Below are 11,844 nucleotides of genomic sequence, written 5' to 3'. Positions count from 1 at the left end.
ACGTCACGGCGGGGCGGGGTTTGCGGGCAGCCCGTTGCGCGCGGCACCTTCCCCGCGCCCTTGCACGCGCGTGTGCAACTTCGCGCGGCTCTTTGCACCCCCCCCGTGTCTTGCACACCCAGACGCACACACACACAGACACACCCCCCCGCCCGGCCCCTCGCACGCTCTCGTGCACGCGCCTTGCACGCCCCTTTGCACATGCACCCCCCCCTTGCACACGCCTTTGCACGCCCGACCACCCTCGAACGACCCCGTCGCACACCCCTCCGCCCCCGCACGCCCCTTTGCACACTCGCCCACCCTCACGCATTGCCCCCCATCCTTTGCACGCCCCTTTGCACACTCCCCCCCTTAACCGGCCTGTTGCACACCCCTCCACCCCGGCGTGCCCCTTTGCACACTCACCCACCCCCGCACGCCCCTTCCCGCACCCCTCCGCCTTTGCACGCCCTTTTGCACACCTATCAAACCTCACACAGCCCCTCGCACACCCACCCACCGTTGCACACCCCATTGCTTCCCCCCGACCTTTGCACGCCCCTTTGCACACCCGCCCGCCCCTTTGCACACCCCTTTGCACACTCATCCACCTTTGCACGCCCCTTTGCGCACACACACCACCCCGACACGCCCCCTTTGCACACCCTCCCTCGCCCCTTTGCCCCTCCCCCAGGCTTTTGCCCCTCCCCCCAGCCCTTTGCACGCCCCTTTGCACGCCCGCTCCCCCCCGTTGCACACTCAGCCTTGCACGCGCAGGGGGGCTCTTTCTCCGATACTTTATATTTGCAAATAAAATCCGTTAATTAATTAACTCGTTAATTACACCCGATCCTCTATACACCGGGGGGGGAGGGGCAGAGCGGGGGGAGGGGCAGCGTCGGCAGCGCGGGGGGAGGGGCGGGGAGCGGGGGGAGGGGCGGGGGGACACAACGAACTCCCTGGGTCCTGGGGGGGGAGGGGCGGGGGTGGGGGAGGGGCAGAGGGGCGTCCTGGGGTGGGGGAGGGGCACGGGGGGGGGGCCTTGCTATATTGGGGGGTGGGGGAGGGGCCCGGACGCCTGGAGGGGGGGGGATGGGGGAGGGGGGGCGATTAATGGGGGAGGGGCAATTAAAGCCCCGGGGGGGTAATTAAGCTCCGGGGGGGAGGGGTAATTAAGCCGGGGGGGTAATTAGAGCCCAATTGCCCCGCCCCCCCCCTCAGCGAAGCCTCCCTCCCCTCCCCCCCCCCGGGGTCACAGTGTACGTGGGGGCGCGCCCCTCCCCCCGCCCCTCCCCCTCCCCCTCCCGGAGGGTCCCGAGTGGGCGGGGCCGGGGGCGGGGCACTGGAAGACATTCGTGTGATTGGTCGTTGCCTCGGGGGGGCGGGGCGGGGGGCGGGGCGAGGCGCGACGACACGAGAGCCCTTAGAGACGGCCGAGGCCGGGGGGGAGGGGAGGGGGCACGAGTGGGGCACGTGTGCATGCGTGTGAGTGTGCAAGGGCACGGGGAGGGGGGGCACGGGGAGGGGGGGCACGGGGAGGGGAAGGGGCACACGTGCGCGCGGGGACACGCGGGGGGGGGCGTGTGCGCGGGGAGGTGTGAGTGTGAGTGTGTGCGTGTGCAAGGGGGGGGGGGGCGAGCGTGGGTGCGAGGGCACCAGTGGGGGTGTGCGAGGGAGACGTGGGCGGGGCCCCGCGTGTGCGTGCGTGGGGACAGAGGTGCGCGTGCAAGGGGGTGTGCGCGAGGGTATGCGGGGGGATGCATGTGCACGCGTGCGTGTAAGGGGACGTGTGCGTGTGTGTGCGAGGGCATATGTGAATATGCATGGGGGTGGGGGGGTGCGCAAGGGCACGAGGGGGTGTGCAAGGACAGGTGCAAGGGGAAATGTGTGCGTGTGTGTGTGCACGGGGGGACGTGTGTGCAAATGGGTGTGCAAGGGGGGGTGCGAAGGCGTGTGCAAGGGCACGCGTGTACACGCGTGGGGATGTGCATGCGTGTGTGAGGGCACAAGTATGTGTGCAAGGGACACCTGTGTATGTGGGCGTGAACAGGAATACGTGTGCATGGGTGTGTAAGGGCAGGTGTGCGCACGGGGGTGGGGGTGTGTAAGGGCACATGTGTGTGAGCAGAGGGACAGGTGTGCAAGGGGACGTGCATGAGCGGGCACACACGTGTGTGTGTGGCTTGTGTTGCACGGGTGCCTGCACGGGAGCACGTGCACATCTGCGTGCAGACAAGCGTGACACAAGTGCAAGCAGCACACGCGCCCCCCCCGCCTGCACACACGCTATCGCCGCACACCCCCACACGTGTGCAACCCGCGCACACGCACTATCAGTGCACATGCGTGCGAGCGATGCACGCGCAAGAACCGCGCACACGTGCGATCAGTGCCACGATCGCACACGGGCCCCGTGCAAAACAGTCTGCGCACACGCACAACCGACACGCACACGCACAACCGACACGCACACGCAACTCACACTCACGCCCTCGTTCCGCGTGCGACTTCCACGCGCGCAACCCGTGCCTGCGTTGCCGCTCGCGCGCGCGCAACCAAGGCACACGCGCAACTCGCACGCACGCGAGCCGCACGCGCCCTCGGCGCCCCCGTGCAACTCGCACGCGCGCAACCAGTGCACGCGCGCGCTCGCTGCCCCCGTGCAATTTGCACGCGCGCCAGCCCTGCACGCCCACAACGGCGGGGGGGGGGTGGGCGTGCAACAGCCGGCCCGAGCCGCGCACACGCGTGCTGCTCCGTGCACACGCGTGTGCCGGGCCCTTGCACATGTGTCGGGTGTCCCCTGCCCCGTGGGGGGGGGGTCCCGTGGGTGCGGGGGGGGGGGGGGCCGGGGGTGGGGGGGGGCACCCTGTGGGTGGGGGGGTCCCATGGGTGGGGGGGGTTCCCATGGGTGGGGTCTCTGGGGTGCCCCGTGGGTGGGGGGGTCCCTGCAGGGGGGTCCCATGGGTGGGGGGGGGGGCGGTGTCTCGGGGGGGGGGCTCCCATGGGTGCGGGGGGGTCCCATGGGTGGGGGGTGGGGGGGTGTCCCCCGTCGCAGGGCAGGTCCTGGGGGCCCCGTCCCCTCGCACGCCCCGTTGCACGCCCGCGTCCCGCCGCACGTCCAAGGCCCATCGCTGTCCCCATCGCACGCCCAGGTGCTGTTGCACGTCCCCTCGCACGTCCTCTTGCACTCTTGTGTGCTGTTGCACACCCTTTTGCACGTCCTCCTCCTGTTCCACGTCCAGGTGCTGTTGCACGCCCTGCTGCACGCCCACGTCCCGTTGCATGAACCGTTGCACGCCCATGTCCCGTTGCACGCTCGTCTCCTGTTGCATGTCCCTGTCCCATCGCAGATCCTGTTGCACGTCCTGTTGCACGCCCCTGTCCCGTTGCACGCCCCTGTCCCGGTGCAGATGCTCTTGCGCGCCCGCAGCCCATTGCACATCTTGTTGCACGCCCATGTCCTGTTGCACGCCCACATGGTATTGCACGCCCCGTTGCACACGTGCATCTTGTTGCATGTCCACGTCCTGTCGCGGGTGCTGTTGCACGCCCACATCCCGTTGCACATCTTATTGCACGTCCATGTCCCGTTGCAGGTGCTCTTGCACGCCCATGTCCTGTTGCACATCTTATTGCACGTCCATGTCCCGTTGCACACACAGCTCCGGTGGCACGCCCCTGTCCTGTTGCACACCTCGTTGCACGCCCACCTCCTCTTGCACGCCCCCATCCCACTGCAGATCCTGTTGCACGCCCACGTCCTGTTGCACATCTTGTGTCCCCCCGTCCTGTTGCAGGTTCTCTTGCACGCCCACATCCCGTTGTGCATCTTGTTGCACGCCTGCCTCCCGTTGCACATCTCCATCTCATTGCAAGTACTCTTGTTGCACGCCCACGTCCTATCGCACACCTTGTTGCACGCCCACCTCCCATTGCATCTCTCGTTGCCGCTCCCCATCTTGCTGGAAGTGCTCTTGCACACCTTGTTGCACGCCCATGTCCAATTGCACCTCTTGTTGCTCGTCCTGGTTCTGTTGCAGGTGCTTTTGCACGCCCGTACCCCAATGCACGCCTCGTCGCCTGTCCCCGTCTGCCTGCAGGTGCTCTTGCACACTCACATCCCATTGCCCGCCTTATCGCCTGCCCCCGTCTTGTTGCACGTGCTCTTGCACACCTTGTTGCACGCCCGTGTCCTATTGCACACCTCATCGCCTGTCCCCTTCTGCCTGCAGGTGCTCTCGCACACCTTGTTGCACACTCATGTCCTATTGCACACCTTGCTGCCTGTCCCCATCTGCCTGCAGGTGCTCTCGCACACCTTGTTGCACACTCACATCCCATTACCCGCCTTATCGCCTGTCCCCTTCTGCCTGCAGGTGCTCTCGCACACCTTGTTGCACGCCCACATCCCATTGCCCGCCTTATTGCCTGCCCCTGTCTTGTTGCAGGTGCTCTTGCACACCTTGTTGCACGCCCACGTCCTATTGCACACCTTACTGCCTGTCCCCATCTGCCTGCAGGTGCTCTTGCACACCTTGTTGCACACTCATGTCCTATTGCACACCTTGCTGCCTGTCCCCATCTGCCTGCAGGTGCTCTCGCACACCTTGTTGCACACTCATGTCCTATTGCACACCTTGCTGCCTGTCCCCATCTGCCTGCAGGTGCTCTCGCACACCTTGTTGCACACTCCCATCCCATTGCCTGCCTTATCGTCTGTCCCCATCTTGTTGCAGGCGCTCTCGCACGCCTTGTTGCACACTCACATCCCATTGCCCACCTTATCGCCTGTCCCCATCTGCCTGCAGGTGCTCTCGCACACCTTGTTGCACGCCCACATCCCATTGCCTGCCCCTGTCTTGTTGCAGGCGCTCTCGCACGCCTTGTCGCACACCCACACCCCATCCCCCGCCTTCTCACCCGTCCCCCTCCACCCACGGGCGCCCTCGCACGCCCACCCCCCACCCCCCACCTCATCTCCCTCCCTCCCCCTTCCTCGCTCCCCCCTTCCCCTCCCCTCCCAACCTCCTCTTCCTCCTCCCCACCCACTGGTGCTGTAGCACCCATGGGTGCCCCCCTATCTTTTCGGGTACCCCCCAGCGGGACCATCACCTCTCCAAAAAGAGTTTGAGGGCCCGGTCGATGTTCATACGATGACCCACGCGCGTGACGCCCAGGTCGATGTAATCCTCCTTGGTGAGCGAGGGCAAGTGCGAGCCGTCGATCTCGTTGTGCAAGAACCTCGCGCGGTGCTCGCCCAAGTTCAAGTACTCCAACCAATCCGCCACGTCGAATTTGCTCCAAAAAGCCAAAGGTTTGGCACCGAAAGGTTTGTCCGGCGGCGGGGGACGGGTGGGCGATAAAGAACGAGCGGTCGGAAGGTCCCCGAAAGCGGAGGGACCCCCGCGAAGGTCCAAAAATCCGGCGTAAAGCGGAGCGGCGGGGAGGGTGGGCAAGGAGGCCGGGCGGGGCGCGGGGCTGGCGCGACGTTCGCTGGGCAGGGTGGCGGGGCTGGGGGCGCGGCGTAGCGGGGGGCGAACGTCCAGGTCCCCCCCGGAACCCCCCAAAGGAGATTTGGGAGGAGGCCAGTGGGGGAAAAGGGCGGGAGAAACGGGGGGCTTGGAGGGGGGGGCGGGGGGAGCGGCGGCGTCGGGGAGCCTGTGGGGGGGGGGGAGGGGTTAGTGAGGGGGGGTGGGGAGGGGGGGGGATGGGGAGATGGGGGGGATGGGGAGGGGGGTGCTGGGTCTGATGGGTGCAGGATGCAATGGGTGCTGGGGAGGGGGGTGCTGGGGAGATGGGTGCTGGGGAGATGGGTGCTGGGGAGGGGGGGTGCAATGGGTGCAATGGGTGCTGGGGGAGATGGGTGCTGGGTCTGATGGGTGCAGGATGCAATGGGTGCTGGGAGAAATGGGTGCTGGGTGCAATGGGTGCTGGGGAGATGGGCGCGATGGGTGCTGGGGAGGGGGGTGCTGGGGAGGGGGGTGCTGGGGAGATGGGTGCTGGGGAGATGGGTGCTGGGGGAGATGGGTGCTGGGGAGGGGGGGGTGCAATGGGTGCAATGGGAGATGGGTGCTGGGTCTGATGGGTGCAGGATGCAATGGGTGCTGGGAGAAATGGGTGCTGGGTGCAATGGGTGCTGGGGAGATGGGCGCGATGGGTGCTGGGGAGATGGGTGCTGGGGAGATGGGTGCTGGGTCTGATGGGCGCAATGGGTGCTGGGGGAGATGAGTGCTGGGTCTGATGGGTGCAGGATGCAATGGGTGCTGGGTGCAATGGGTGCTGGGCAGATGGGCGCAGGGGGAGATGGGTGCTGGTTCTGATGGGTGCAACGGGTGCTGGGTGTGATGGGTGCCGTGGGAGAGGTGTGCAATGGGTGCTGGGTACAATGAGGGTGCTGGGTGCTATGGGTGCTGGGTGCTATGGGTGCTATGTCACGACAGATCCATGCAACAGGTGCCGGGTGCAACGGGTCCCGCGCTGCAATGCCCCATCACACCCATGGGTGCGGTGGGTGTCAGGGTGCTGGGTGCAACGCCGTGACATGGCCGGGCCTTGGGTGCAATGGGTGCAATGCCCCCCAACAGCCGTGCGATGGGTGCAACGGGTGCAATGGGTGCTGGGTGCAATGGGTGCTGGGTGCAACGGGTGCAACGGGTGCAATGGGTGCCACGGGTGCAACGCCCCTCCCCTATCCATGCAACGGCTGCAACGGGTGCTGGGTGCAATGGGTGCAGCATTCCCCCCCACACCTGTGCAATGGGTGCTGGATGCAATGTGTGCAACGTGTGCAAGGCCCTCCCCTCCGTGCCAGGAGCGCGTGCAATGGGTGCAGCGCGTGCAATGGGTGCAATGTGCGCAACGGGTGCTGGGTGCAAAGTGTGTGATGGGTGCAATGTGTGCAGCACGTGCAACGTGTGCAATGGGTGCTGGGTGCGATGGCTGCAGCACGTGCAATGGGTGCAATGGGTGCAGCGTGTGTGATGGGTGCTGGGTGTGATGGCTGCAGTGCGTGCAATGTGTGCAGCGTGTGCTGGGTGCAGCGTGTGCAATGTGTGCAATGGGTGCAGCGTGTGCAATGGGTGCTGGGTGCAATGTGTGCAGCACATGCAATGTGTGCGACGGGTGCTGGGTGCAATGGGTGCAGCACGTGCAATGTGTGCAATGCGTGCAGCGTGTGCAATGGGTGCAGCGTGTGCAATGGGTGCAGTGCATGCAATGTGTGCTGGGTGCAATGGGTGCAGCACGTGCAATGTGTGCAATGGGTGCAGCGCGTGCACTGGGTGATGGGTGCAATGGGTGCAGCGTGTGCAATGTGTGCAATGCGTGCAGCGTGTGCAATGGGTGCAGTGCGTGCACTGGGTGCTGGGTGCAATGGGTGCAGCACGTGCAATGGGTGCAATGGGTGCAGCGCGTGCACTGGGTGCTGGGTGCAATGGGTGCAGCGTGTGCAATGGGTGCAATGGGTGCAGCGCGTGCAATGCGTGCAATGGCTGCAGCGCGTGTGCCGGGTGCAGCGTGCAACACCCGCAACATCTGCGCGCCCCCCCTTTTTTTTAATCCACGCGGCTGGGTGCCACGCGCGCATTCCCCCCCCCCCCCGCCCCGTGCACGCGCCCACCCTCACCCCCCCCCACACCCCCACCCTCACCCCCCCCCTCACCCCCCCCCACCTACCTGTGTCTCCCGGGGGTCCCGAAGGGTCCCTCCACCCCGGGCCGGGGCCAGGCGATGCCCCCACCGCCGCGTCCGGCTTCGTCCCAAATCTCCGTCCTCCGGCCGTTGCCCCCCCGGGGTCCCCCGCGTCCCCGTGCTCGCGCTCGTTCCCCGCCGTCTCCCAAGGGTGCGTAGGGTGGGGGTCCCTCTCCCCCTTCGGGGGGGTGATCGCTGCTGCTGCGACTGTCCACCTCTTCGATCCCCGAATCGGTGACGACTTCGGGTCCTTCGGGGACGCCCCCGACCCCCCCGACCCCTCGACGATTTTCGGGGGTCCCTTGGGTGAGGGTGGCCACCTCGCTGTCGTAGGACGTCAGGCTGGAAGCCGTGGAATCGCCCACGGGGGGACCCTCCGGCCCCTCGAAACTGTTGGCGAATTCCAAGGGGGGGGGGCAGGGGTTCGGCCAGCAGCAGCTCCTCGTCCCCGTCCACCGAGGGGGCGGGGGGGGGTAACGCCAACAACCCCCCCGCTTCGGCGAAACGCACCCGCAGCTCCAAGCGAGCTTCCGAGGATGAGGAGGACGAGGAAGGAGGGGGAGGCGGGGGCACCCAAGGTTCCGCCGGCGACTGGGGGCGACTTGTACGACGGGGGCTGCCCGGGGGGGGAATTTTGGGGTGGGGAGCGGAAAGCGGGGTTTTTTGCAACGTGGCCGTACCGGGTTGCAAAGGCGTCAGGGGGGGTTGAAGCGGGGGGGGACCCCCTAATTGTAAAGCCCCCCCGGGCCCGGATTGCAACGAAGCCATGCCGGCTTGTAACGGGGAGACCCCCCCGGCTTGCAACGAGGAGACCCCGGTTTGCAACGAAACCCCCCCGGTTTGCAACGAGGAGACCCCCGGTTGCAAAGACGAAGCGGCGGGTTGCAACGCCGCCAAGCTCGATTGCAACGCCGCCGCCATGCCCGGTTGCAAAACCGTCGCCGCTCCACCACCACCACCACCTCCTCCTCCTCCTCCTCCTCCTCCTCCGGGTTGCAAAACCCCCAACCCCGTTTGCAACGGCGCGAGGCCGGATTGCAACGCGGCCAGGTTCGCCGATTGCAACGGCGTCGATCCCGTCGCTAAAGGAACCAAACCGCCTTGCAACGTCGCCGCGCTCGGCCCCGGCGTTTGCAAAGGCGTCAAACCGCCGTGCAACGTCGCCAAGGGCCCCCCGCTCGGTTGCGACGACGCGGGCGCGGTTTGCAAAACCGCCAACCCTTTGCAACCCGTCGAGGAACCCGAACCGGGCCGTAAGGGCACGGCGTGAGCCGCGGCGGCGTGCGAGGCGGAGGCGTGCAAGGAGGAAGCGGAAGGGTGCAAAGGCGACGAGGCAGAGGCGTGCAAGGGCGAAGCGGAGGCGTGCAAGGCGGAGGCGTGCAAGGAGGAGGCGTGCAAGGCGGAGGCGTGCAAGGCGGAGGCGTGCAAGGAGGAGGCGGAGGCGTGCAAGGGCGAAGCGGAAGCGTGCAAGGAGGAAGCGGAGGCGTGCACGGGCGCCGTGCCGGCGTGCGCGGGGGCGGCCACGCTGCTGAAGGCGCTGCCTCCCCCCCCTCCTCCCCCCGCGTTTTTGCCCCCCCTGTACCCCCGCGGCGGGAAAACGTCGCCGGCGAACATCCCCTCGTCGATGCTTTTGGAATGGCGGAGGCGCGGAGAGGGGTGCGTGACCCCCCCGCTTCCTTCCTCCTCTTCCTCGGTGGAGAGGAAGAGCGCGGAGCGACGCCTGGCATCCCCCCCCCCCGAGCCCCCCCATTCCCTCCTCGCTGCCCCCACCAAAGCCGCCCCGAATTGCGAAGTGAAATCTAAAGCGGGGGGAGCGGGGTGAGCCGGCGGCGGGGGGAGGATGGGAGATGAACCCCCCCCCTCCTCCTCCTCCTCCTCCTCCTCCTCCCACCCCTCCTGAAATTTGGGGACCTTCGGGGGGGCCCCCAACCCCCCCATCCGCCTCTACGCTGCTGCCCCGGCTGCTGCGCCCGCTGCTGCTGGTGGAGGGGGCTTTGACCACGATGGTGGGGATGGCGATGGAGCTTTTGTCCCCCCCCCCACCCCCCCCCCCCCCCCACACCCCCCCCCCCCGCCCCCCCCGCCCCTTCTTCCACCTTGGTTTGCTTCACCAAAGGCCCTTTGCGGCGCAGGGGTTTTGGGGGACCCCCCCCAGCTCCCCCCCCGCCGGCGGCTCGGCCGGTTAAATTGTAAAAACGCCAAGGGCCCCCCCCCGCCGCTGCCCCCCCCCCGCTTCCCGCTCCCCGAGGGGTGACGGCACCTAAAGGGGGTGGGGGAGGGGTGCTGTAAGGGGGTTCGGGGGGGGAGGTGGTGGGGGGAGGGGGGATGTCGTCCGATCCCGGCACCGAGAGGCTGCGGCTGAATTTTCCGCTGGGGGGGGCCAGGAAGGGTTTGTCCTCCTCGGGGGCACCTGGGGGGGGGCGGGGAGGGGACAAGGGTGGGTGGGGGGCACCCAGCACCCCCCGCAAGAGGGCACCCAGACCCCCCCCCCATAGGGCACCCAGGTGTCCAGGGGCACCCAGACCCCCCCCATGGGGCACCCAGCCCCCCCAGACCCCCCCAAGTGGGCACCCAGGACCCCCCCCATAGGGCACCCAGGTGTCCAGGGGCACCCAGACCCCCCCCATAGGGCACCCAGGTGTCCAGGGGCACCCAGACCCCCCCCATGGGGCACCCAGACCCCCCCAGACCCCCCCATGGGGCACCCAGACCCCCCCAAGTGGGCACCCAGGACCCCCCCCATGGGGCACCCAGACCCCCCCCCCCCATAGGGCACCCAGGTGTCCAGGGGCACCCAGACCCCCCCAAGTGGGCACCCAGACCCCCCCAGACCCCCCTCATGGGGCACCCAGACCCCCCCCCCCCAGGGCACCCAGACCTCCCCAAGTGGACACCCAGGACCCCCACGGGGCACCCAGCCCCCCCAGCACCCACCGATGGATTTCTGGCGCAGCATCAGGCCGTGGGGGGGCCCGGGGGGCAGGAAGGGCCGGTCGAAGCCCCCCGGCCCCATGCGGTGACCCTCGAAGGGGGCCTGGGGGGGGGACGGACACGTCAGGGGACCCCCAGCCCCCCCCTACACCCCCCTGGGGGACCCAGGTGGCCGGGACCCCCCCAAAGGTGTCTGGGACCCCCCCCAAGGGGACCCAGGCATCTGGGGACCCCCCCACCCCTGGGACCCCCATGCGCCACCCCCCCAGGGGCCCCCCCCCAGATTTCTAGGGACCCCCCCTCAAGGTTTTGGGGACCCCCCCACCCTCAAGGGACCCCAGCATCCAGCAGGGACCCCCCCCTTCATTATACCCCCCCAGGTGTCTGGACCCCCACCCCAGGTTTTGCGGACCCCCCTCAGGTTTTGGGGAACCCCCCCTCCAGATTTGCCCCCCCCCCCCAGGTTTCAGAGATGCTCTCCCCAGGTTTTGCCCCCCCCTCCCGGTTTTGGGGAACCCCCCCAGGTTTCAGCCCCCCCCCCAGGTTTGGGAACCCCCCCAGGTTTGGGGAACCCCCCCAAGGTTTCGGGGACCCCCCCCAGGTTTCAGCCCCCGCCCAGCTTTTTAGGGCCCCCCCCAGGTTTCAGCCCCCCCAGGTTTCAGCCCCCTCCCCAGGTTTCACACCCCCCCCAGGTTTTGGGGACCCCCCCAAGGTTTCGGGGACCCCCCCAGGTTTCAGCCCCCCCCCCAGCTTTTAGGGCCCCCCCCAGGTTTCAGCCCCCTCCCCAGGTTTCACACCCCCCCCCCCAGGTTTCCCCCCCCCCCCCAGGTTTTGGGGACCCCCCCAAGGTTTCGGGGAGCCCCCCCCCACCTCGGGCCCGAAGAAGCCCTTGGGCCGGGTTTTGCCCAGGGGGGGCAGGGGGGGGCCCGGCCCCTCCCCCGCGCTGATGCTCTGCTGGGCGGCGGCCAGGATCTCGTCCAGTTTGTCTGGGGGGGCAGGGGGGGTCACGGCCCAGCACCCCCCCCCGGGGGGACCCCACACCCCAACACCCCCAGGGGGGGCACCCCCACGCCCCTCCCCCCCCATGGGGGACCCCACCCCCCCAGGGGACCCAGGATGGATCCTCCCCCCCACCTCAAAATGGACCCCCCCACCCAGGGGACCCCCCCTGACCCCAAGGGACCTCCCACCCGGGACCCTCCCACCCAGGACACCCCCCACTCAGGACACCCCCCCCAG

At 68.1% G+C, this 11,844-nt stretch overlaps 1 protein-coding gene across 1 annotated transcript in view; it reads right to left on the bottom strand.

Annotated features, from left to right (window-relative positions):
- Positions 1-4,980: 4,980 nt before the first annotated feature.
- The window catches only part of SHANK1 (SH3 and multiple ankyrin repeat domains 1), a 30,719-nt gene continuing 23,855 nt past the window's right edge, over positions 4,981-11,844 (bottom strand). The window contains 7 exon segments of the mRNA XM_054808399.1: positions 4,981-5,643; positions 7,660-7,813; positions 7,815-9,549; positions 9,551-9,763; positions 9,765-10,084; positions 10,609-10,708; positions 11,476-11,591. Of these exon segments, the coding sequence (XP_054664374.1) occupies positions 5,094-5,643; positions 7,660-7,813; positions 7,815-9,549; positions 9,551-9,763; positions 9,765-10,084; positions 10,609-10,708; positions 11,476-11,591 (3,188 nt within the window). The 3' untranslated portion in view covers positions 4,981-5,093.

The sequence above is a fragment of the Grus americana genome, chromosome 36 (genome assembly GCF_028858705.1).
Source record: "Grus americana isolate bGruAme1 chromosome 36, bGruAme1.mat, whole genome shotgun sequence".
NCBI lineage: Eukaryota > Metazoa > Chordata > Aves > Gruiformes > Gruidae > Grus > Grus americana.
The sequence above is the reverse complement of the archived record's forward strand: the minus strand, read 5'-3'. Positions and strand labels throughout refer to the sequence as shown.